This window comes from Pelophylax lessonae (genome assembly GCF_965119305.1).
Source record: "Pelophylax lessonae genome assembly, chromosome: 1".
Classification (NCBI taxonomy): Eukaryota; Metazoa; Chordata; class Amphibia; order Anura; family Ranidae; genus Pelophylax; species Pelophylax lessonae.
The window spans coordinates 851,319,391-851,346,988 of record NC_138768.1 but is presented as its reverse complement, the minus strand read 5'-3'; the positions used below and the strand labels follow the sequence as shown (position 1 = coordinate 851,346,988).

At 41.6% G+C, this 27,598-nt stretch overlaps 1 protein-coding gene across 1 annotated transcript in view; it reads left to right on the top strand.

The window, feature by feature from the left end:
• The window catches only part of DYSF (dysferlin), a 412,280-nt gene that overhangs the window by 337,141 nt on the left and 47,541 nt on the right, over positions 1–27,598 (top strand). The window contains exons 42-44 of the mRNA XM_082264486.1: positions 2,934–2,990; positions 20,206–20,304; positions 26,351–26,479. Coding sequence (XP_082120612.1) covers positions 2,934–2,990; positions 20,206–20,304; positions 26,351–26,479 — 285 coding nt within the window. The remainder of the gene's footprint in view (positions 1–2,933; positions 2,991–20,205; positions 20,305–26,350; positions 26,480–27,598) is intronic.

Genomic DNA, 27,598 nt, shown 5'->3' with positions numbered 1-27,598 from the left:
GTAGGAAAGGAATAGAAAGGAGAGTTAAAGAGGCTATTAAAAGAGAGAACAGAGGAAGGATAAGACCATGATAAAGAGGGTGCGATACTAGTTTGGCCAGTTTTAGAGATAGAAAAAGATCAAGCCTCATTCACACCTTAGCATTTTGTAGCTCGAAGCTCCAACACGCTCAGCAACCAGAATCCTATGATCTTCAGTTGAACCCGTTCACACTTAGTGTACAGTAGTGTCCATCTTGTAGCTCAAAAATGTGCATGAGCTTCTACTTCGATTGGAAAGCACACATATCACAGTCCTTTTCATCTAATAACTAGCTTTCCATTGGTTAATAAATAATATTCAAGCCTCAGACACCTGCAAAATGTCTGTATGACTGCAAAATGACTAAAGTCACTTAGTTCAAGAGTGAGTTTTGCCTTATGGGAAATGTATGAGCATAAGGCCTAGGTGTATGGAGAACCCAGAGTTCATGTGTACATTGGACTTATGCATCTGGTGGGGTTGTAAGCCATAATGCTGTGTGATGTTGATCATTTGTGTTATTTTGCTCTCTGAATTATGGACGGTGTTAGCTTCTGACCTCACAATGACCCTTTACCACTTCACTGGTACCCAGTATGTTGCTATAGATCTCTGCAAATTCCTCATATAAGCAGCCACTTCACCCATTTACAGGTCTTTGGCTTTTTTGCTCACGATTTTATTACAATTTCCTGAAACTTTGCCAGTATTGACCAGATGGTAACCAAAGCTTTGCAGGAACTTTATAAGACATATTCAATTTCACCATGTGCATTCTCCACAACCCCTTCTCTTTTTATGAGATCCTCGGTAGATTAATCTGTATAATCCAATACTGAATATACAACTGCCAGGAAGGTTCACAAAAGGTGGATTTCAAAGCCCTGAGCTGCTTAAAGAAAACTAGGCTGAAAAAAGAAAATATGAAGCCTTTCACAAACTACAGACATTTTAAAGCCACTATATATTCATTAACCCCCATCTGCTTGCCCAGGCATCCATTTAAATACACTATATTACCAAAAGTATTGGGACGCCTGCCTTTACACGCACAGGAACTTTAATGGCATCCCAGTCTTAGTTTGTAGGGTTCAATATTGAGTTGGCCCACCCTTTGCAGCTATAACAGCTTCAAGTCTTCTGGGAAGGCTCTCCACAATTATGAAGAGCATCTGCAATCGCTTTATTTATTCTCCCTGGAGAAGAGACGCCTGAGGGGGACATGATAGCAATTTTTAAATATCTCAATGGTGATCTCAGCATAGAAAAAAAGCTGTTCAGTCGAAGGGATTGCATGAGGACTTGAGGGCATACAATGCGATTAGAGAAGCGTTTTAACCTCAGGCAACGTGGGGGGTTCTTTACTGTTAGGGCTACAAGATTATGGAATTCTCTACCACAAGAGGTGGTTTCTGCTGGTAGTATGGTGGCTTTCAAAAGACTCTTAGACGTACATCTCAAGGATCAGGACATTCAGGGCTATGTGAGATGATTACAGCCACACACACCTACACAGGTTGAACTGGATGGACTATTGTCTTTATTCAACCTCACCTACTATGTAACTATGTAAGTATGTAACAAGGTTTAGGAGTGTGTCTATGGAAATGTTTGACCATTCTTCCAGAAGTGCATTTGTGAGGTCAGACACTGATGGTGGACAAGAAGGCCTGGTTTGCAGTCTCTATCTGAATTCAGCCCAAAGGTATTATACTGGGTTGAGGTCAGGACTCTGTGCAGGCCAGTCAAGTTCCTCCACTCCAAACTCAATGTCTTTATGGACCATGCTTTGTGCACTGGTCCAAATCATTTGGTGGAGGGGGATTATGGTGTGGGGTTGTTTTTCAGGCATCAGCATACCAAGACATTTTAGAAAATTTCATGCTCCTAACTTTGTGGGAACAGTTTGGGGATGGCCCCTTCCTGTTCCAACATGATTGTGCACTTGAACTTTACTGGCCTGCACAGAGTCCTGACCTCAACCCGATAGAACACCTTTGGGATGGATTAGAGCAGAGACTGCAAGCCAGGCCTTCTTGTGCCTGACCTCACAAATGCACTTCTGGAAGAATGTTCAAAAATTCCCAAATACACATTCCTAAATCTTGTGGAAAGCCTTCCCAGAAGAGTTGAAGCTGTTATATCTGCAAAGGGTGACCCACTCAATATTGAACCCTACAGACTAAAGTGGGGTACACACTAGTAGTAAATCTGCCGAGAATTCCCGTCCGAGGTAAAATCGTACAATTTTCGGCTAGTGTGTACGCAACTTTCAGCAGCCGATGCCGACATTTTCAACGAAAAAAAAACAGAAGGACAAACACCAAACTTTTTATCGTCCGTCCCCAGACGACCAATTTTCGTTTAATGTGTATGCAGTACGTCCGCGAAAAATCGGATACGAAAGACCGCGCATGGTCTGGAGTTGCTGACGACCCGGAAGTCTAGGAACAAATGTCCTAAAAAAAAAAAAAAAAAAAACGTATGCGAAATTTTGTGAAAATTATCCACAGTCAACTAAAAATGGTTATGACCACTGAGCATGAGAGATAGAAATCGGAGGATATTTCGTCCGATTTTCGTCAAGTGTTTATGAGCCGACTGGAATGCCATTAAAGTTCATGCGTGTGTAAAGGCAGGCATCTCAATACTTTTGGTAATTTAGTGTAGTTCGAAATGCCGGTAAGGATTGCCAATCATGTGCCATTGTCTTTAACAGAAATATAAGCAATGTACTTATAGTGCTTTCTAGAAAGCACTATAAGTACATTATGTAAAATATGTAACTAATATTATATATATATTATATGTTTTGTGCTTATGGTGTCTGAATATTTGTTGTGTTTCTAATGAAAATTGTTACCTGATTCTGTTCATTCTATGTGTAGCTAACGACTCGTTTTGACTTGTAGCTTGCGGATGGCATCTCATCCATTATTAACATATCAACCTCCCAGTCCAGCCTTCATGTATGTATTGTGGATATTCTCCATACACGTGTGTCGTGTTTTATTTAACACACAACAGTGCATGATCCCTGTGACAGAAGATTGTGATGGTGTCACTGTTTCACTTGGGGGTGCTTTCAGAATACTTACAGAGAACCAGACATGATCGAAAATTTAGATATTTTCCCTATTATGTTGCTTTGTCTTACTTGAAAATAAATTCCAGGTATGGATATGAATACATAGTTACATTGGTCTAGCTTGGACAAATGTACCCATGTTTCCCCGAAAATAAGACCTACCCTGAAATGAAGACCTAGCGTGATTATCGGGGAGGGTTGCAATATAAGCCCTAGTTTAAAGTGGTTGTAAAATCTTTTAATCCACACTGTTACAGTATTATATCATGTACAATGTGTGTTTCTGTAATATTATTGTGCCAAATACCTTTGTTACAGCGCCACTCGGCGCTCACCTGAGCTCCTGCTGCTCTCCTCCTCTTCTCCATCGGGGGGATCTCGGCCCCTCCCTCTGCAGTGTTTGGAGCGCAGAAGAGAGCTCTGGCGGGTCATGAAAGACCCCAGCGGTGCTGTAATGAAGGTATTTGGCACAATAATATTACAGAAACACACACATTGTACATTATATAATACTATAATAGAGTGGATTATAGGATTTTACAACTACTTTAACTCGATTTACACTGGGATTCCTGACAGGCAGGAAGAGAGAGGGGGAGAGTAGACAGGGGGCACTGGAACTGACAAATACATATTACATGCTAAGACCTACTCTAAAAATAAGCCCTACTGTGTCTTTTGTTGCCAAAATGAATATCAGACCGGGTCTTATTTTCGGGGGAAAGACGGTAGCTAAGTATAGACCATACTTGTGGGATCTCCATGGAAGCTGGAAATCACTATAGTATACACAGTTACTCCAGGCATCTCCACTAGCTTCCGGGTCCTGTGCCAAGTGGCCACCTAGCTGTATTGTGAACACAGGAGGTCGGACGCTCAGCACAGGAGCAATTCAAAGATTTCTTTGCTTTTTCTTGAAGGGGTTGTAAAGTCAGAAGGCTTTTCATCTTAATGCATTCTGTGCATTGAGATAAAAAAAAAAACCTTCTGTGTGCAGCAGCCCCCTCAGCCCCCCCTGATGCTTACCTGAGCCCCATCTCGATCCATTGATGTCCACAACTGTCTCAGCCGTTCAGGACTTCCCTCCTCATTGGCTAAGACATAGCAGTGGCGCCATTGGCTCCCGCTGCTGTCAATTAAAGTCAGCTAGCCAATCAGGAGAGGGAGGGGACAGGGCGGAAATGCAGCTTCCGTGTCTGAATGGACACAGGGAGCTGTGACTCGGCTCAGGTGCCCCCATAGCAAGCTTCTTGCTGTTGGGGCACTCAAAGGGAGGGAGGGGCCAGGAGAGCCGAAGAGGGACCCGAGAAGAGGAGGATCCAGTCAAGGATCAAACAAGTATAACATGTTTGTTATTTTAATTGAAAAAAAAAAACTAGACTTTACAATCACTTTAACTGATAAAAAGTATCACTGGTTCTCTGTAAACTTAAGCTGACCATACCCTAGTAGACATTCGAAACAAAGGTTTGTACCAACATTCGTAAGAACATCCATACAAAAATTCTCAGTACATTTAATGACTTGACAGATCCCGTTCGAAAGCATATAAAAGTTTAGATTTTGGAGTGAGTGGACTCCTGAACAAAAACCTCATTCACTCTTAGCAATTCTTTGGTGCTAGAAAATTTACTATCTTGCTTCTTTGAAATTTCTTGTCACTGTGGTCAAAAATGAAACGTCGATTTGGCCCCCCTACAAATTGGAAAATTGGATGAACGTTCCTTAAACAAAACATTTCAATTTAAATCCTACTGGTGTATGGCCAGCTTTACTTGGTGCTTGTATATCAATAAGTGTGTTCCTTCCCCATTTGTCTGGTAGATGTTCCAGTTTGCTTTTTATGTTTTTGTATAGAGTGCCGTCTGTAGCTTTTGTTTACCTGGTTTTATGGAGTTATGACCAGGGGCATTTTCTGAAAGCAGTGGTCCCATGTGCAAAATAAGTTGGGCCCCCTGCCTCGAAAAAAGAAAATGTGGTGTTCTGGGTGCGCCGCAGAAATATTTGGGTGTAGGTTTCGTAAAAGCTGAATATTAGCTGTGGCTTAAAGGGACGCAGAGTGAAAGGGTTTAATAGCAAGTGACACAAAGGTTCAGGGTTCAGTAGTGAGGCAGAGTTCAGGGATCAGTAGTAGGTGAGGCAGAGTTCAGGTATCAGTAGTAAGTGAGGCAGAGTTCAGGGGTCAGTAGTAAGTGATGCAGAGTTCAGGGGCCAGTAGTAAGTGATGCAGAGTTCAGAGGCCAGTAGTAAGATTTCAGGTGCCAGTAGTAAGTGATGCAGAGTTCAGAGGCCAGTAGTAAGTGATGCAGAGTTCAGGGGTCAGTAGTAAGTGATGCAGAGTTCAGGGGTCATTAGTAAGTGAGCCAGAGTTCAGGGATCAGTAGTAGGTGAGGCAGAGTTCAGGTATCAGTAGTAAGTGAGGCGGAGTTCAGGTATCAGTAGTAAGTGAGGCAGAGTTCAGGGGTCAGTAGTAAGTGATGCAGAGTTCAGAGGGCAGTAGTAAGTGATGCAGAGTTCAGGGGCCTGTAGTAAGTGATGCAGAGTTCAGGGGCCTGTAGTAAGTGATGTAGAGTTCAGGGGCCTGTAGTAAGTGATGCAGAGTTCAGGGGGCAGTAGTAAGTGATGCAGAGTTCAGGGGCCTGTAGTAAGTGATGCAGAGTTCAGAGGCCAGTAGTAAGTGATGCAGAGTTCAGGGGTCAGTAGTAAGTGATGCAGAGTTCAGGGGTCATTAGTAAGTGAGCCAGAGTTCAGGGATCAGTAGTAGGTGAGGCAGAGTTCAGGTATCAGTAGTAAGTGAGGCGGAGTTCAGGTATCAGTAGTAAGTGAGGCAGAGTTCAGGGGTCAGTAGTAAGTGATGCAGAGTTCAGAGGGCAGTAGTAAGTGATGCAGAGTTCAGGGGCCTGTAGTAAGTGATGCAGAGTTCAGGGGCCTGTAGTAAGTGATGCAGAGTTCAGGGGCCTGTAGTAAGTGATGCAGAGTTCAGGGGGCAGTAGTAAGTGATGCAGAGTTCAGGGGCCTGTAGTAAGTGATGCAGAGTTCAGGGGTCTGTAGTAAGTGATGCAGAGTTCAGAGGCCAGTAGCAAGTGAGTCAGAGTTCAGGGGTCGGAAGTAAGTGGGGCAGAGTTCAAGGTTCAGTAGTAAATGAGTCAGAGTTCAAGGGTCAGTAGTAAGTGATGCAGAGTTCAGAGGCCAGTAGTAAGTGAGTCAGAGTTCAGGGGTCGGAAGTAAGTGGGGCAGAGTTCAAGGTTCAGTAGTAAATGAGTCAGAGTTCAAGGGTCAGTAGTAGGTGAGGCAGAGTTCAGGGGGCAGTAGTAAGTGATGCAGAGTTCAGGGGCCTGTAGTAAGTGATGCAGAGTTCAGGGGCCTGTAGTAAGTGATGCAGAGTTCAGGGGCCAGTAGTAAGTGATGCAGAGTTCAGAGGCCAGTAGTAAGTGAGTCAGAGTTCAGGGGTCGGAAGTAAGTGGGGCAGAGTTCAAGGTTCAGTAGTAAATGAGTCAGAGTTCAAGGGTCAGTAGTAAGTGATGCAGAGTTCAGAGGCCAGTAATAAGTGAGTCAGAGTTCAGGGGTCGGAAGTAAGTGGGGCAGAGTTCAAGGTTCAGTAGTAAATGAGTCAGAGTTCAAGGGTCAGTAGTAGGTGAGGCAGAGTTCAGGGGTCAGAAATAAGTAAGGCAGAGTTTAAGGGTCAGTAGTAAATGAGGCAGAGTTCAAGGGTCAGTAGTAGATGAGGCAGAGTTCAAGGGTCAGTAGTAAATGAGGCAGAGTTTAGGAGTCAGTAGTAAGTAAGTCAGAGTTCAAGGGTCAGTAGTAAATTTGTCAGAGTTCAAGGGTCAGTAGTAAATGAGTCAGAGTTCAAGGGTCAGTAGTAAGTGAGGCAGAGTTCAGGGGTCAATAGTAAGTGAGGCAGAGTTTAGTGGTCAGTAGTAAGTGAGGCAGAGTTCAGTGGTCAGTCGTAAGTGAGGCAGAGTTTAGTGGTCAGTAGTAAGTGAGGTAGAGTGTAGTAATCAGTAGAAAGTGAGGTAGAGTTTAGTGGTCAGTAGAAAGTGAGGTAGAGTTCAGTGGTCAGTCGTAAGTGAGGTAGAGTTTAGTGGTCAGTAGAAAGTGAGACAGAGCTCAGGGGTCAGTAGTAGGTGAGGCAGAGTTCAGGGGTCAATAGCAAGTGAGGCAGAGTTCAGGGGTCAGTAGTAGGTGAGGCAGAGTTCAGGGGTCAATAGCAAGTGAGGCAGAGTTCAGGGGTCAGTAGCAAGTGAGGCAGAGTTCAGGGGTCAGGAGTAAGTGATGCAGAGGACCTCTACAGTTTTTCCCTAATCTTATTACTGATGAGATGGCGGAGTCATTAGTAAGTGAGCCAAAAAATGTAAAGTATTTCTACTGCTAGTGACACTGCCATTGAGGAATAAGCAGAATCCAAACAGGGAAGACCGCTCTAGGTGAGGCTGGAATCAGGTGCCGGTCGGATCCGCAATCCAGGATAGCTTCATACAACAAAAGGAATGACCGCACTTCCGATAAGTTTCAAAAAGGAGTGTCTTTATTCCACATCAATCGAATTGGCAAATACAGATACACACTGTGAGTGCAGGACAATCGGTGGACGCGTTTCACGACTGGATGTGTCGCTTATTCATCACCAAGTTCACTCTGGATGTGCATCGGCCATATATACACCCCATACATACAGCTGGCAACAATTGGAGTCATCAAACTAGTTGTTCCTCCCCTTGGTCAGCTGTTGGGAATCTATAGCTAGATTGCACAGACAGAGTGATCCCAACAAATCCAAACTTCAAAACACTTGTGCAAAAAACATTTTACATATATAGATGTCAATCAAAATGAATATCCGTAGTGGTAGGTGCTCAAGTAAAGAAAAATAGAAAAACATCAATAATAAAAACATATTCAGTGTATGTGATACGTTTATCATATATATAAAAAGAGAATATATGTGTATATGAAGTATAAATGAAAAGAATATGTATTAAAGACCTTGTGAATAACCATAAAATAAAAGTAAATTAAAAAGGTATAAAGTGATAATAATATATTATTGTAAAAAATAATAATGATGATAATGTGACGTGTCACAAGAAAATTCTTGATGTCTAAAGAAGCCGTTTAACCGGCCAAGAAAAAACATATGTAGTGTATTAAAAAACGGAGCAATATAATTATAGAATATATAGAAAATATAGAAAGCTCCAATCAGTGATTTCTACCCAACAATCATAGATAGAACAATGCAGTGATATATCTTTGATGAAAAATTATATATAAATTGCCGCTTCGATATCTACAGGATACATTTTTCCATAAAACATTTACAAATAGTGAAACACTAATAAAACTTGTATAAGAAAAAATCACGTGTGTGTGAATCATATATAGAAAATTATTATTTCCATATATCAATGGATATACATGATTCACAATAAAGAATATGACATGTATAAAATATAATACGATGCATAGTGACATAGTTTATATTCTTCTTTGGTTGTATAAACAGCGATAAATAACAATCAATGTAGACACATTGTAGCAACCTGTTGCTGTGTTGAAGAATGTTGCAAATGTCAGTGTGCATCTCCTTTTTCATAGGCAAAATTTCTCATCTGGTGTTAAAACCACAAAACCTCTATTTGGAAGAAAGTTTTACAAAAAAGACGACCAAAAAGAGGGAGGGGGGATTGTTGGGGAAAAGAAAAAACGAAATACAAAACAAGGAAAATCGGGTACAGATAGCTATATGTCAGTAGGCTAGATTGGCTAAAAATAGCTCTCCATTTTAGTTGATCAGCCATATTTATAGGAGACCCGATATATTAAAATCGGCCGGTCTATGGGTAAATGTGGGAGTTTATCTCATCTAAATTGGTCTAAGCACTCAAAAATATTTTGATTATTGTGTTATTTTGTTTTTATTACTATTATAATCTATTTTGTCGCTATGAATGCTGACCTCATCCACAAATCCCAGAGGCAGGGGAAAGAAGATTTGGGAACGAACCTCCAATGTAGTGTAATAATTATGTATTATAATACTATAGATCTATGTCAATACAGATCTATGTCAATACAGATGACTCCAGCACTCTAGATAGAATATATCTGATATTCCATTACTTACATGTGCACATCATGTGCAAGCATATAGAGTCCGGAGCTCTATCCGTAATTATCACAGATCTTGAGAAAAAACTTTTTTGGTGCCTTTTAAGCTCATATATGTATACATTGAGGCTAAAATGAAAAATGGTCTCAAATGTTTATTACAGGAAAATATTCCTTTATATATTTTTTTACTGGATGTTTTATGAGTTTTATCAAAGTAGGGAAATATTTATGATCATTTTTCTGGATCAATATTATACTAGTATGGATACCAGTATAACTAATAGATATTAGGTATAAAAATGTGTCACGTCCCACTCAAAATTCATACCTTCGGGTAATCTTGTATGGAGTTTAAATATCCAGAAAACTTTACGTTTGCAAAGTATCTGAAAAATATCTCCTCCTCTTTTAGGTTTTGAAATTTTTTTTTCAATGACCTGAACCATGACCAGGGAAATATCTCCTTCATGTAGACCATTAAAGTGACGAGCGACATTGGTTGATTTGGAGCAACGAATGTCACTTAGATGTTCTCTAAATCTATCTTTGAGTCTCCTAGTTGTTCTGCCCACATATTGGGCCGAACACTTTTTGCAGGTGATTAAATATATAATATAATCAGAATTGCAGTTGAAAAACTTGTCTATTTTATAGATCCTGCCACTAATGGTGGATTGAAAATGGGGACTCTTTAGAATATGGGGACAGGTGACACAATCCTGTGCCCCACATCTGTAGTTTCCTCTACAGTGCAACCATGTTAGCGATGGGGGGGCCCTTTTGGTTTGATACATACTAGGGGACAATACATTTCCCAAAGTAGCCGCCCTTTTCGCCACAATATTGAAACCCTTTCCCAGAATATCATTACATGCATGGTCTAGATATAAAATGGGTAGATGTTTATTAATTATAGATTTTATGTGGTTAAATTCTAGGCTGTATGGTAATGCCAATGTGACTGAAGATGTAGATTTATCTTTTTTATGTTTCCTTTTTTTTTTTTTTTCTGATATTTTTGTCACTAGAGGGACTCTTTGTCGTTTGTACAACATTAGGGTCAAATTCCTGGTTTGTGGGAGCAGTATGGTTAGGTGCAGCGAGTTGCAAAAGGTCAGTGCGATTTCTCTCAAGGGCTAATCGATAGGCTCTGTCCAACATCCACCTGGGATAGCCTCTCTGGAGAAAGCGCTGGTATAGGGAATGTGATTCCTCTTTAAAGGTGTCATTGTCGCTGCAAATCCTTTTAAGCCTCAAAAATTGCCCCACAGGGATTCCTTTTATTGTGTGGAGAGGATGTCCCGACTTTGCATGCAATAGGCTGTTGCCTGCCTGGGGCTTTCTATATAGGGAGGAAACGACTCTATCTCCTGCATGACTCAAAGTGATGTCCAGAAATACAATTTTATCTAGACTGGAAACGCCCATAAAGGAGAGGTTCAAATCGTTGTTGTTCAAAAACATCATAAATGATTCAAAATCAATAGATTTATGACTAATGAATAGTAGATCGTCAATATAGCGACGGTACAAAAAAAATGCTATCCCTATATGGGTTTCCACCTCCAAAGATGCGGGACCTCTCCCACCAACCCATGTAGAGATTGGCTAGGGAAGGTGAGAACTTGGCTCCCATCGCTGCCCCGCATCTTTGGAGGTAGAACATATCATCAAAAACAAAATAATAATATATTATTATCACTTTATACCTTTTTAATTTACTTTTATTTTATGGTTATTCACAAGGTCTTTAATACATATTCTTTTCATTTATACTTCATATACACATATATTCTCTTTTTATATATATATGATAAACGTATCACATACACTGAATATGTTTTTATTATTGATGTTTTTCTATTTTTCTTTACTTGAGCACCTACCACTACGGATATTCATTTTGATTGACATCTATATATGTAAAATGTTTTTTGCACAAGTGTTTTGAAGTTTGGATTTGTTGGGATCACTCTGTCTGTGCAATCTAGCTATAGATTCCCAACAGCTGACCAAGGGGAGGAACAACTAGTTTGATGACTCCAATTGTTGCCAGCTGTATGTATGGGGTGTATATATGGCCGATGCACATCCAGAGTGAACTTGGTGATGAATAAGCGACACATCCAGTCGTGAAACGCGTCCACCGATTGTCCTGCACTCACAGTGTGTATCTGTATTTGCCAAGTCGATTGATGTGGAATAAAGACACTCCTTTTTGAAACTTATCGGAAGTGCGGTCATTCCTTTTGTTGTGTGACACTGCCATTGCCAGCATCCTGATACATGGTAGATTTCACCATTGGCAAGCTTTGGTATACAGTATCTATAACACAACACCTAAGAACATCATACAGCAACTCTGCCATCCATTTTAAACTCTGAAAAGTGAAAGTCATGTCATATACCATCTCCTATGCAACCCTCTGAAAGTGGTTTCCCTTTTATTCCATGATTTAAAGAAATAATGTCACCTTCATTGTGCAGTCAGTGTTTTTTTAAAGGTTATCTCTTACCCTCCCTTCTTGCTCCAGTTGTACTAACCTTACCAGTCAGAAACGAAATCCAAGACGTTGGCTAGTGTAAAAAGCTTAAGGGAGCATTTATGTTACTCGCTGGTCATGTGACAGTGTTCAAAGCTAGTAATTGGTTGCTAGATCTGAGCATTGTTACTTTGAAAGAGGTTACTGCACCCCTTTCATGGAAGCACTGTTAGTAGAATAGTCAATGTCTGCGATGGAGGCAAGAGCAGCAGGGGAGCGCTGGTAGGTGAATATAACTGGTACGTGGGAATGGGGGCCCTTACAAAGGCACTGCCATTTTGCCCTGCATGGGCAAGGTAATGGTGTGTCTTTAATTCCCATTCCCCATAGACTTGAATCGGAATACACTCCTTCAGTAGAGTCGCTACAACTGCATCTCTAAAACCTAATTTATCTTTTCTTGCTGTTTGTGTTCCCTTATCTCTGCTTTTTTATATGTTCTTGAGTGCTTTGTATATAAATTGCTTTAAGTAGTGTTGATGGGCTATGCCAGGGGTCTCCAAACTTTCGAAGCAAATGGCCAGTTTATTATCTCAGAAATCGGGGTCCAGTCTGTGGCCAGTGGGAGTAGAAAATATCCCAGGATCAGTAGGAGTAAACAATGCCTCGGGCTTGGTGGTCAGTGGGAGTAAAAAAATAACATAGTGCCCATGGTCAGTAGGAGGACAAATATTGCCACATCATTAGTGAGGGGAATAGAGGCCCATCATTGGTGTGATTGGGAGGAATAGTGTCCCAACATCGGTATTAGTGAAAGGAATAATGCCCCATTGTTGGTGTCAGTTGGAATAATAAGGCCCCATCATTGGTATCAGTGGGAGGAATAGTGCCCCATCATTGGTGTCATTGGGAGGAATAGTGCCCCATCATTGGTGTCATTGGGAGGAATAGTGCCCCATCATTGGTGTCATTGGGAGGAATAGTGCCCCATTGTTGATGTCCGTGGAAGGAATAGTGCCCCATTGTTGATGTCCGTGGAAGGAATAGTGCCCTATCATTAATTTTAGTGAGGGAAATTGTGCCTCATCCATAGTGTCAGTGGGAGAAATAGTGCTCCAAGGGCCTAATAAGGGCAGGCAATGAGCTGCATCTGTCTGGCCCACAAGGCATCAGTTTGGAGACCACTGGGCTGTCACATGACTTTTTAGTTTATGTCCCTTGGGGACTCCAGCAACAAAGTGAAAGTAAAGTAAAAGAAAGCCAATATAGCCACTACATCTAAGGACTGTTGAGCAACAACATATTACATTACATATTACATTTGGGTTTATATACACTCTGCAATAAACTAACCAAGATCTTTTGTTTTATGGCTGCAGAACAGTTTTTGGGTAAGTAGGTGGTAGGGGTACCTGCTATAATAATGGCACGGTGACACCTTGAATGTTTTATTTTTTGTGTCCCTAAAGGGGGACTTGTGAAATGTAATTTATTATAAAACCACACTGAAAACAATGTCTGCTCACTGTGTTAATTTAAGAGGTGAATGGCTAACTAAGGCCAGAAATCCAAAAAGCCACTGGCCACTGCCCCAACCTATAATTGGCCTTACCAGCAAAAAGCACATGGAAGGGCAACGCAACCATTCAAATTCTTCTTCTAAAAAATTTGCGTTAAAAACAGGGGTTTAGTTAGCACACCTTTGCAAATACAGGCGTTTTATCCTAACTCTTGTAAATTTATAAGAGCCTCCATAGTAGAAACACATGCATTCTAATAGAAATATAGAGGGTAGGTGAGCCTGAAAGGAGTCCCCCCCTCCTTAAAGGCACAGGGGTGCACTGGACATCCAGCACATAGCACATTGGCAGCAAAGGTGTCCAGTGCGTCCCCTCACCAATATTATATCAGTACAGACTACTGGCAACTTCCCCAAACTATAACTGGCCTTCACAGCAAGGAGCACATGGAGGGACAACACATGTCAAACAAAACCAAAGGAAATTCCCAGCTCATCTCACCAGCTAGCCTGTACCAACCAAATTCTCCTGTCTAAAAACTTGCGTTAAAAACAGGGGATTAGTTAGTACACATTTGCAAATACATGCATGTGCTTCTACTATGGATGCCCTTATAAATTTACAGAGTTGGGACTGCAGATAATACTGGGGTACTGTAAAGTGGCTCTGCGGCTTACACATGTATTTACAAATGTGTGCAAACGAAACCCCTGTTTTTAACACAAATTGTTAGACAGGAGAATTTGGTTGGTTGCAGGCTGGCTGGTGAGTTGAGCTGGGAATTTTCTTTGGTTTTGTTTGACAGAAATCCAATAAGCCTCTCATAAAATTTCTCCATGAGGTCAGTGTGATGGAATTCGGTTGATTACAAAAATAGACATTATTATTTCATGAATCTGCTTCAAACTCTTTCAATGCAGAAATGTGGCATTACTGCAGAGTTATATATAAACTAATATTTTGGTTAGCTAAATACGTGGGAAATTACATTTTGCCTCAATGATCTAAGTTAGCAAGTTCGGGGGGGGGGGGGCGAGGGGGGGTTCTATAATGTAGAGTGCCTTGAAAAGGTATTCGCACCCCTTGAAATTTTCCACATTTTGTCATGTTACAACCAATAAGGTAAATGTATTTTATTGGGATTTTATGTGATAGACCGACACAAAGCGACACATGATTGTGAAGTAGATGGAAAATTATAAATGGTGTTAAAAAATTTTAACAAATAAATATCTAAAAAAAGTGTGGTGTGCATTTGTATTCAGCCCCCCTGAGTCAATATTTTGTAGAACCACCTTTCCCTGCAATTACAGTTGCAAGTATTTTTGGGTATATCTCTACCAGCTTTGCACATCCAAGGAGTGCAATAGTTGCCCATTCTTCTTCTGTGCAAAATAGCTAAAGCTCTGTCAGATTGGATGGAGAGCGTCTACAAACAGCAATTTTCAAGTCTTGCCACAGATTGTCAATTGGATTTAGGTCTGGTCCATAAATATGCTTTGATCTAAACCATTACATTGTAGCTCTGGCTGTATGTTTAGGGTCGTTGTCCTGCTGGAAGGTGAACTTCCGCCCCTGTTAGCTCAAATCTCGTCAGGAGGCAATTTACAAGATGATATACGGCCCTTTAGTTGCTAACCCCCCTGTATAATGAATTCTCTCTCTTCCAGCCGGGAGATGCGAGGACACAGAGCACTTAAGCAAGGCGTAGACACATCTGTTTATTTCAAGTTTCGCTCACACATTTAAAGGATATTTGGGTGGCAAAAACTGCTTTAAACTGGTTACAATTCATAGGTCAATTTAACAATAGAACATATCTCACAGAAAACAGTACATGAAAAGGTCCTTGCGTTCCCCATACATCTGTGTCAATATGAGGTGTCTTGTGTCTGAGATTGTGTTTTGTGGGAGAGCCGATCCGTCTGTGTTCAGCTGTCATGTGTTAATGTAAGCAATTGTTAAATGTGTTTAGGTGGTGTCAGTAATCTCTATGTGAAGCCTTAACTTGTTAAGTGCATAAATGAATGAATGAAAAGGTGTTTAACATGTCAACACCTGTCAATGTCTTGTCGTCTATATGGAAAATATCCAACTGTCTGATGTCCAGGGTGTATGAATGAGGTGTGTCAAATGGCTCGTTAATATGTAATTGCAAGGGGCCCACATTCCATTGGAAAGTGGGCATGAGCTGAAATATATTATGAAATGAAATATAATATTTTAGTAAGGCACGGTGATACACTCTTTCAGCCCCAGACTCAAGTCTTTTGCAGACTCTACCAGCTTTTCTTCTAAGATTGCCCTGTATTTGGCTCCATCCATCTTCCCATCAACTCTGACCAGCTTCACTGCCCCTGCTGAAGAAAAGCATTCCCACAACATGATGCTGCCACCACCACGTTTCACAGTGGGGATGGTGTGTTCAGGGTGATGTGCAGTGTTAGTTTTCCACCACACATAGCGTTTTGCTTTTAGGCCAAAAAGTTAAATTTTGGTCTCATCTGACCAGAGCACCTTCTTCCACATGTTTGCTGTGTCCCCCACATGGCATCTCGCAAACTGCAAACAGGACTTCCTTTGGCTTTCTTTTAACAAAGGCTTTCTTCTTGCCACTCTTCCATAAAAGCCAGATTTGTGGAGTGCACGACTAATAGTTGTCCTGTTTACAGATTCTCCCACCTGAGCTGTGGATCTCTGTAGCTCCTCCAGAGTTACCATGGACCTCTTGGCTGCTTCTCTGATTAATGCTCTCCTTGCCCGGCCCGGCGGTTTAGGTGGATTGCCATGTCTTGGTAGGTTTGCAGTTGTGCCATACTCTTTCTATTTTAAGGTAATGATGGATTGAACAGTGCTCAGTGAAATGTTCAAAGCTTAAGATTTTTTTTTATAACCTAATTCTGCTTTAAACTTCTCCACAAGCGACCTGTCAGGTGTGTTCGTTGGCCTTCATAATGTTGTAGTTCACTAAGGTTCTCTAAAAAACCTCAGAGGGTTTCACAGAACAGCTGTTTTTATACTGAGATTGAATGACACACAGATGGCCTCTATTTACTAATTAGGTGACTTCTGAAGGCAATTGGTTCCACTAGATTTTAGTTAGGGATATCAGAGTAAAAGGGTCTGAATACAAATGCCCCTCACACTTTTCAGATATTTATTTGTAAAAAATTTGGAAAACAATTTATCATTTTCCTTCCACTTCACAAATATGTGCCACTTTGTGTTGGTCTATCACATAAAATCCCAATAAAATACATTTATGTTTTTGGTTTTAACATGGCAAAATGTGGAAAATTTCAAGGGGTATGAATACTTTTTCAAGGCACTGTAAATATGTGGAGCCCAAAGGCAATTCCATTTTTTACCAGTAGTGGCAGAATGACTCTACCCTGAACACATGCACACTGGACGTTTTGCTAACTCACCTAGTAGCAACACTTTGGCAGAAAAAACGCTTGACATTTGTAAACGCCTTTAGTTGCATCAAGTGCTTGGGCATTGATTCACTTTATTGGACCAAATAATTTATTCTGGTCATTGAAATTAATTGATGCTCAAGCGCTAAGCATGCCTAGCGTTAATGCACGTCTAGATGTGTTTATATACATCAAGCATTTTTTCTGCCAAAACATCGCTGTTCCTGGACAAGCTGGCTGTTTGGGGGGGGGGGGGGGGGTTGGGGGTTTCTGCCTCTAAATGCATCTGAATATAAACTCCTCTAAACGCCTTTGTGTGCATTGGCACATAGACTTACATGCAGGGGCATCTAGAGGCAGGGAGGAAAACGCTAGATACCCCTGGGAGCAGCAGAAAAAATGTCCACAATGCATGAGGTATGAAGAGACTCTGTAACCACACCATTCATTTCATTAAAAAAAAGTTCCCATAAGGTTATAAGTGCTTTTAACATATTTTAGAAATGTTATTTACCTGTACAATCCAACAGACTCAGAGCTGTCACTCAAATGACACTCTATAGCACATGTGTCAAACATAAGGCCCGCGGGCCGAATGCGCACCCCCCCCCCCCCAGGCCATTTCATGTGGCCCTCGCACCTCTCTTACAGCTGCAGCACTCCCCTTGTCTCCACCCCCACCTTGTCTCAGCTTTCAGCAGCAGAGAGGACAGAACTCCTCCTCCAGATTCTGCGCATTTTCGTGCAGCCGCAGTTAGGCTTGTCTCTGCCCCCTCTGTCTCAGAAGTTGGCAGCAGAGTGAAAGAAGGACAGAGCTCCTCCTACAGATCCTGTACCTCTCTGTGCAGCCGCAGCATCCCCTCATCTCTGCCCCTCCAGTCTAAGTATTCAGCAGTCTCCAGCAGCTGACTCCAGCCCTCCTCTTGTCCTCCTCCAAACCTTGCACTTTCTGCTTCCCAGCTCTGCCCCAGCCTCTTCCCGGCAGCAGTACCAGGTAAGGAAGGGGGGTACACCATGATGTAAGGGAAGGTGGAAGACTTTTGACTTCTGATAACAGCTAATGTAAGGGGGGGTGGTTGGGGTGCTCTGGACATCATCTAGTCTTATAGATACAACCGGCCATTTGGGGGCAATCATCATTTTGTTGCGGCCCACAATGAAATTGAGTTTGACACCCCTGCTCTATAGCAACCTTTCTCAACCTTTTTAACATAGAGGAACCCTTGAAATACCTTTCTGGTCTCAGGGAACCTCTGCTGATAATTACTATATCTAGAGCTCAGAGTATATTAGTGTCATAGTCGAGTAAGTGGGGGAGGGGTATTGCGCTACAGGGGGATAGTAATAGGTTTAGCAAAAAATTACCATAAAATTATTAAATATCATATATCATATATCCGGTGATCAATAAAAAATGTGCAATGTTACAATATTAAATAAACCTTTTTAAATAACTAAAACATGATCCTTGTGCATAAATCTAAAAATACACATGTGATGAATAATAAATAAATAATCATAAATATTGGTCTAAAAATATTCAAAGAAAGTGCTCCGTGCTCAAAAATAAATAGATGAGTGATAGTCTCTCAATTTCCAGTGCTAAAAGTGCTTAATTGTCCAAAAACTTAATCAAATGGGGTAAAATTCTTCTAAATCCAAGTGTTGGACCTCCACCAAACACCGTGTGAACAAACAAGGTGATTTTCTGCTCCTAATCACCCCTCTGGGTGTGCTAGCCGCTCACCTTCAATTAAATAGTATTGCGCCTTTATTTGTATAATCTTTGGAACCTCCTCTCCTTCCTCTTTCCTCTATATCCTCTCAGAGTGGTCCTTAGCCTCAGTCTCTGGGTCAGGGTATCCCTCCTCACACCGGGGTCCCAGATATCTCAAATGAAAGTGCTAACATAGTGCAGTATTGCCATAGGTTTCAAAGATTTATTAAAGTAAAAACACACTTGCAAACAAACGTGGTTAATCCGCTTTGTATATGGTACAGGGAATCGTGGACCTACTTCCGCAAACAAACGTCACTTCCGGCACTGTCCCTACGCGTGTCGTCACGTCCGCCCACGTGAATCCAGATCCCCTGAAGAAGTCACGTGGGCGGACGTGACGACACGCGTAGGGACAGTGCCGGAAGTGACGTTTGTTTGCGGAAGTAGGTCCGTGATTCCCTGTACCATATACAAAGCGGATTAACCATGTTTGTTTGTAAGTGTGTTTTTACTTTAATAAATCTTTGAAACCTATGGCAATACTGCACTATGTTAGCACTTTCATTTGAGATATCTGGGACCCCGGTGTGAGGAGGGATACCCCGACCCAGAGACTGAGGCTAAGGACCACTCTGAGAGGATATAGAGGAAAGAGGAAGGAGAGGAGGTTCCAAAGATTATACAAATAAAGGCGCAATACTATTTAATTGAAGGTGAGCAGCTAGCACACCCAGAGGGGTGATTAGGAGCAGAAAATCACCTTGTTTGTTCACACGGTGTTTGGTGGAGGTCCAACACTTGGATTTAGAAAAATTTTACCCCATTTGATGAAGTTTTTGAACAATTAAGCACTTTTAGCACTGGAAATTGAGAGACTATCACTCATCTATTTATTTTTGAGCACGGAGCACTTTCTTTGAATATTTTTACACCAATATTTATGATTATTTATTTATTACTCATCACATGTGTATTTTTAGATTTATGCACAAGGATCATGTTTTAGATATTTAAAAAGGTTTATTTAATATTGTAACATTGCACATTTTTTATTGATTTATTGATCACCAGATATATGATATTTAATAATTTTATGGTAATTTTTTGCTAAACCTATTACCATCCCCCTGTAGCGCAATACCCCTCCCCCACTTACTCGATTCTGATACTGTATGGTCTACAGAACCGGTATCTGCAGCAACAAGGGGCATCATAGTGACATTTATTTATATATATATATTTTAACCCTCTAGACAGCGCAAAACCTTTCCTATTTTAGTGTCATGGTCAAAAGGAAGAATATTCCTTACATTAAGGGGCAGTAGGAAGAATCCCCCATTATAGATAGCTAAAAAGATCATTGGTGTCAGTAGTTACTCATCTGAGAGGCAGAAATCTCTTATGGCTCAATGAACCCCTAGCAACCTCTGGAGGAACTCGCCCCAGGGCTCCATGAAACCCTGGTTAAAAAGACTACTCTATAGGAATCTCCTTCATTGCTCCTCCTGGCATAAATGATAATGTAGGGTAGGGGTGAGATAGCTTGGCCAGCACAGACAATTAGTAGTCACCCCACATGAATAGAGGGCTATGATATGGGCCATGACGATATGATGTTACATGCATTTGCTAATTCCCTGTAGCGTTCTTTAGAATTGTTACATTGTACCTCTGGTCACCTCCATCTAGAGGCCATGATGCGGTAATAATATGTTCAGAAAACATTCGCTCAGAGGAGAAAATGTACATACCCAATGTACATGCAGATTTCTGGATGAATGGCTCTGCAAATGTTTTTATAAATAGATTCCCTAATGTTATATTTTATTAAATTTACCAGGAAGAAGAGTTCATCGACTGGTGGAGTAAGTTCTATGCATCCATTGGAGAGAAGGACAAGTGTGGGACTTATTTGGAAAGAGGTTTTGACACTTTACAGGTAACAGATGCCAGCAGAGAGGGGAAAAAATCTGTCTCAAAAATATATCATTGTGTGAATTATAACATCTATAGGCCAGGATTCAGCATACAGGAAGGAATGTTGTGTTATGGTGAGGCGCTATTACCCTTAATAAAACATATATTTTGAAACCATACAATGAATTGCATATAAAGTGACTACAGTGTTATAAAAGTGCAAAACATGCTTCCAATGTGCAATAAATATGTGCAATATGCAATGGTTCCCAAAGTGCATAAAAGTAAATGAGGGTATGTGCAAAATTGAGTACCTCGATATTACTTATATAGTCAAATAAATGGTTTTAAAACTTAATTTTTTGTAAAAACTGTGCAATATAAAAGTGCAATGTGAAATGAATTCCAAAGTGCTCAGAATAGATGTGTGTGCATGCTTAGATTAATTCATATCAAAGAAGAGAAAAAATGTTGTTTAAATAAATTAAGTGCAAAATGTTGTGACCTCATAAAAATATGAAAAGTTCATAATTCTTTAAACAAAACGGGGTTGTGGTCTCCTCATTCCCCCATAAAGTGATCCGTGCTTCAAAAAGGTGCTGGTATGTGGGTATATCGTGCTCTTCCACCTTGGTAAGTATTGGCCACTTACCAGAGTTATTCAGGCCCCCAGGACCTATAAAGCTTATAAATTGCCTCCTAGGCTACCAAATAATTAGGTTTGGATCCGTTGGGTAGGTATATTGAGCCCTGTCATATAAGGTTCCCCCCAATGTACTGAATGCTCAGGGATTTTAAACAAATGAGAGTTTCATTGCGCAGATGTATTTATAAAGCAGAGGTGCATAGTACAAATAAAGTGCATTAACCACTTGCCTACAGTGCACTTTCACCCCCTTCCTGCCCAGACTGATTTTCAGCTTTCAGCGCTCTCACACTTTGAATGACAATTACTCAGTCATGCAACACTGTACCCATAAAAAATTTGCGTCCTTTTTTTCACACAAATAGAGCTTTCTTTTGATGGTATTTAATCACTACTGGGTTTTTTATTTTTTGTGCTTTAAATAAAAAAAGACTGAAAATATTGTGAAAAAACACATTTTTCTTTGTTTCTGTCATAAAATTTAGCAAATGAGTAATTTTTCTTCACAAATTTTGGCCAAAATTTATACTGCTACTTATCTTTGGTAAAAATAACCCAAATAAGTGTATATTCTTTGGTCTTTGTGAAAGTTATAGAGTCCACAAGTTATGGTGCTATTCATTGAAAATTGATCACACTTGACCACACCTGATGTACTGAAGGCCTATCTCATTTCTTGAGACACTAAAAAGTCAGGAAAGTACAAATACCCCCCAAATGACCCCTTTTTGGAAAGTAGACATTCCAAGGTATTTAATAAGGGGCATGGTGAGTTTTTTGAAGTTGTCATTTTTTCCCACAACTCTTTGCAAAATGAAGATTTTTTTTTTTTTTACAAATTGCCGTATTAACAGGTTATTTCTCTCACACAGCACATGTATACTTGCAACTACACCCCAAAACACATTCTACTACTCCTCCTGAGTATGGCGATACCACATGTGTGAGACTTTTTCACAGCCTGGCCACATACAGAGGCCTAACATCCAAGTAGTACCGTCCGGCATTCTAGGAGCACAAATTACACATATAATTTCCTGACAACCTATCGTACTTTTGAAGGCCCTGGAGCACCAGGACAATGGAAACCCCCATAAAATGACCCCATTTTGGAAAGCAAACAGCCCAACGTATAATTTTTGAGGCATAATGAGTCTTTTGAATATGTAATTTTTTTCCACAAGTTTTTGGAAAATGTGGAAAGAAAATGAAAACACATTTTTTTTACACAAAGCTGTCCATTTATGCAATATTTCTAACAAATAGCATGTACATAGCAAAAATTGCACCCCAAAATACATTCTGCTATTCCTCCTGAGTATGGCGATACCACATGTGTAACACTTTTTCACAGCCTGGCCACATACATAGGCCTAACATCCAAGTAGCGCTTTACACAAAGTTGTCCATTTATCCACTTTAAGACTGGACCTATTTTTGACACTTGGTGTTTACAAGCTAAAATCATTTTTTTTGCTAGAAAACTACTTGGAACCCCCAAACATTATATATTTTTTTTTAGCAGAGACCCTAGAGAATAAAATGGAGATCGTTGCAATATTTTTTATCACACCATATTTGCGCAGCAGTCTTTGTAATGTAAACATCCCTTGTAATATAAATAGGCATGACAGGTCCTCTTTATTGTGAGATCTGGGGTCAAAAAGACCTCACACCTCACAACTACACTAAAAAAGAAAAAAAAAAAAATTGTTGAAAGAGGAAAAAAAAAAAAAAGAAAAAAAAAAGCGGCCCTTTAAACCGGTTGCTAGGCAACGTCTTTTGACGTAGCTCCGGTCCTCCAAGACCATAGAGTCGAGTGAGGGCCATCTTGCCCTCACTCGACTTCCTGTCTCTGAGGATCCGGGACCGGATAGTTTTCCCCGCTGCCGGCGGGTCCGGTAAGCTGGGAAAACGTCTGGGACGCGGCAGGAGGGGGGGGCACCTCTTCCCCTGCACCGTAAGGGTAATTCCGCGGCGAATCCGCCACTGGGACCACCCTTATCTGAAAGCCGACCGCCCGCCGTTTCAAAAAATACCGGGGTTATGGGGGCTATCTGCTGCCATAACCCCAGTATTTAGCTTTTAATGGCCGACGCATATAGTCGTTAGGCGGTCAGTAAGTGATTGCATGCATATGGCAAACAGGTGACGATGACTGATGGGGTGACAGGTGACGATGACTGATGGGGTGACAGGTGACAATGACTGATGGGGTGACAGGTGACGATGACTGATGGGGTGACAGGTGACGATGACTGATGGGGTGACGATGATTGATGAGGTGACAGGTGATGTTGATTGATGAGGTGACAGGTGATGATGATTGATGAGGTGACAAGTGACGATGATTGATGAGGTGACAAGTGACGATGATTGATGGGGTGACAGATGACAATCACTGACGGGGTGACATGTGACGATGATTGATGGGGTGACAGGTGATGATGATTGATGAGGTGACAAGTGACGATGATTGATGAGGTGACAAGTGACGATGATTGATGGGGTGACAGATGACAATCACTGACGGGGTGACATGTGACGATGATTGATGGGGTGACAAGTGACGATCACTGTTCGGGTGACAAGTGACGATGATTGATGGGGTGACAGATGACGATGACTGATGGGGTGACAGGTGAAGGTGATTGATGGGGTGACAGCTGACGGGCGATGGTCACTGATGGGTGACAGGTGACGGGCGATGGTGCACGGCGGTACTGATGGCAGTCTCTGGTGACCGGTAAACTTTAGGCTACGTTCACATGTGAGCGTAGCGATTGTGGGCAGATTCACTGCGATTCTGCCCGCGATCCAGAAATCATTGCAAATTGCGGGACGCCTGTGCGTTGCCTGTGATTTGCATTAGCACCCCAAACGCAGTGCGATGTTGCTGCGATTTCCGCCTGCCGAATCGAGGTAACATCACGCAAACAACGCATGGCGCCCCAAAGAAGCTCTTGTACCTTTTTTGGGCGTCATGCGATGTTTGCGCGATGTTACCGCGATTCGGCAGGCGGAAATGGCGGCAACATCGCACAGCGTTTGGGGTGCTATTGCAAAAAACGGGCAACGCACAGGCGTCCCGCAATTTGCAATGATTTCCGGATCGCGGCAGAATCGCGGTGATTCTGCCTGCGATCGCTGCGCTCACATGTGAACGTAGCCTTATGGGTGTCAATTTCTGGGCACTGATGAGGTGACTGTTGGGTGACAGGTGACATTGGGGGGGGCTGAGGACTGTGTGGGGGGACCTTTATTTGTGTGATTTTACTTTTTACAGGTGTACAGAGCAGTAACTCACTATTTCTAGCTCTGCTCCCCTCATACTGGAAACTGTATGAGGGGAGAAGAGCTAGTAACAGTCAGTTACTGCTCTGTGTTTACATTTTGTGATCGGCTGTGAATGGATTCACAGCCGATCACTTAGTAAACAGTCACTGTCAGTGACTGTTTACTACCGCCGGTGACAGCTGTGTTCCTACGGAACACAGTGCCACCGACATGACCGCGCTGCGCGGTCATCTTCCGGGCTCCGCTATTGTGATCGGCTGTGTCATTGGAACACAGCCGATCACGTGGGAAACAGCCATGCCTATTGGCTGTTTCCCCCCTGCCGGTGACCGGCTGTGTCCCGGGGACACGCCGACACCGGCAGTGCACGGCGGCGCGCCCGCGATCGTGCGCCTGCCCTGCATTTCCTGCGGACGTCATATGACGTCCGCCCAGGATAATAGCCACACCGTCCCGCCGTCATATGACGGCGGGCGGGCGGTAAGTGGTTAAACTTACATTTAATAGGGCTTCCAGTAGCACTAACTTTGGAGAGCCTGTGTGAAGCAGTCAGGAAGCGCCATTCGCGTAGCGTGAGTTCCACCTTGCCCGGAAATGACGTAATCGGAAGTGATGCCGTTGGAGGTTAAAATCCTTGAGCTTTCAGTACATCGGGGTGAGGTGATGGCCCTGTCTGTCCTAGTAAGCTCCAGTTGTCTGGCTTTGGGGATGGCACATGGTTCTGAGGGTGTCTCTCCCTAGCTGGCCTGATGGTTATGCCTTGATAGCCACATGCATCTTGGATTGAAATATAGGGGTTGATTTACTAAAGGCAAATAGACTGTGCACTTTGCAAAGTGGAGTTGCCCTCTGCAAGTGCAGTTGCTCCAGGGTTTAGTAAATAAGGTAAAGCTTCACTTTGCAAAGAGTACCCAATCATGTGTAAGAAAAATTTGTATAGAATTTATTTATTTATGGCTCTGTGTACATGGTCCATTTTTGGACAGAGCATTTGGCTATCCTGACTTATAGTTGTAATAAGCTTGCAGAGGGCTGGATCCAGTGATGTGCACAAAAGCCTCAGCTGTCCTGAGACTTCCTCTCCTCATTGGCTGAGACAGCAGGGGGAGCCATTGGCTGTCAATCACAGTGGCTCCAGTGAGTCAATGAGGAGAGAGTGTAGGGGGGGGCGAGCCACGGCTCTATGGGTCTTTTGGACCCTTAAAGCAGGGCTCGGGAGCGAGCATGCTCCATTTCCCCCCAATAGCAAGGATGAGGAGTCTGGAGCGCCGGAGGGGGGACCCCAAGAAGAAGAGGATCAGGGCTGCTCTGTAAAAAAAAAAAAAAAAAACATTACACAGAGCAGGTAAGAATAACAGGTTATTTATTTATTTATTTTTTTCAAAACGCCAAACCTTTAATATAATTTTAATGTATGTAGTGCAACATTCTCAAGCTCCGTGTTAACCCCCTTAGTATCAGTTCTCAAGTTCCTAATTTCCAAAAAATTGGGCTAAAAAAAAAAAAGCTCATCTCGGGGTATCTATTTTCCGAAAAAAAAGTCATTTTTGGGGATTTTCGTACAATTTTGACATTTTTTTATTTTAACAGAATGAAGGGGAACTTTTTTTTTTTTTCAGAATCTTTGGTCTTTTTTTTTTCTTTTTATGGTACAAAATAAAATAAAAAAAAAAAAACAGAAGTTATCAAATACCACCAAAAGAAAGCTCCGTCTGTCTCAAAAAAAATGATATAAAAGCACTGTGTTGCATAACGAAGTGATTGTCAGTCAAACAATCACATGCCTGTAAAATGGCCTGGTAACGAAGAGGTAATACAGGCTGGTATTCAAGTGGTTAAAGAAATCATGTCACGAGACAGAAGGCTCAAATCACAAAGTTTTAACATAAGATAATGATATTTATTTTAGCCATGTGATTACAACTTTCAAATCTTATTGGACTGAAGATAAATGTTACTTTTTGTGACAATAAAGATTATTATCCTGGTGTGTTAGCTGTGTGAATTCAGCTATGGGTTTCTTTCAGCATTGAGCAAGCCCAACCTGTACATAAATCTGTTGACTGCAGTTGTAGAATTTTTTTTACATAGTAAAATTTTAACAATTCGTTTTCTTCTCTGGCAGGTTCTGGACACGGAATTGGAGAACATTGAGGATTACGATGGTCTATCAGACTTCTGCCGGACATTTAAACTGTATAGGGGAAGATCTCAAGAAGAAGCTGAGGACCCTTCTGTAGTCGGGGAATTTAAGGTGACTAAATGTATAAAGTATGCTAAAGCTTACTTAGGTTCATCTATAGCTGACAGGTTTGTTCTCCTGCTGCATTCTAATGTTGAGATGAGGGCAACCTAAAGGGTATTTATTGATTTGCTCTCTTTTGGCCTGGTAAATATACCTTTGAAAGGGTTTTGAGATATCTGCTGAAAAAGTGCAAAAAACACATTTTGATCCCACCAGAAATCCAGTTAACCGATAGCTTCCTGTGCTTTCTGCCTGTATTGCACTGCTATCAATTACTTTGTTAGCAGCTCGCTTTAAGGCCGGCCATACACTGTTCGAATCCCAGCCGCTTCAGCAGGGACTGGCTGAGATTTGAACCATGTATGGGCATGGTTCAATAATGCAATAATTGCAAGTAAAATCCGGCAGGCTGAATGTACCAAGTTGATTGGTCTACCAAATTGGGTACAACCAGGCTGCCGGATTTTACTTGCGATTATTGCTAGCGGCTGGTATAACCACTAGCAATAATCACTGGCTTCTCCTGGCGAAAACGTCATGCGGAACTTTAAAGCAACCCTGAAAAAATGTGCTAATGTATGGCTGTGCGAATCCAACTTAAAGTGTTACTAAACCCAGGAGCCTGCATTCGCTATATCTGGTCACCCACAGTACACAGAACATGAAAATGCAATTATTTTAGTAAGTATAAACTGATAAATACCTTTTATCATCACAAAAATAATTAGGGGAATGGAGGATCTAAGCTATAAGGAATGACTACAAGCATTGAACTTATTCTTGAGGGGGGATATGATATCAATGTATAAATACTGTACTGGTGACCCTAGCATAAGAAAACAAACTTTTCAGAGAAAGGGAATACAATAAGACACGTGGCCACTCACTAAAACTAGAGGAAACATTGTTTAACCTTAAAATACTTAGGGGGTTCTTTACTGTCAGAGCAGTGGGGATGTGGAATTCTCTTCCACAAGCAGTGGTATCAGCAGGGAGCATCGATAGTTTAAAAAACCTATTAGATGGGCACCTTAAAGACCACAACATACAGGGGTATACAATGTACGGTTAACATCAAACACACACACATCATAGGTTGAACTAGATGTCTTTTTTCAACCTCACTAA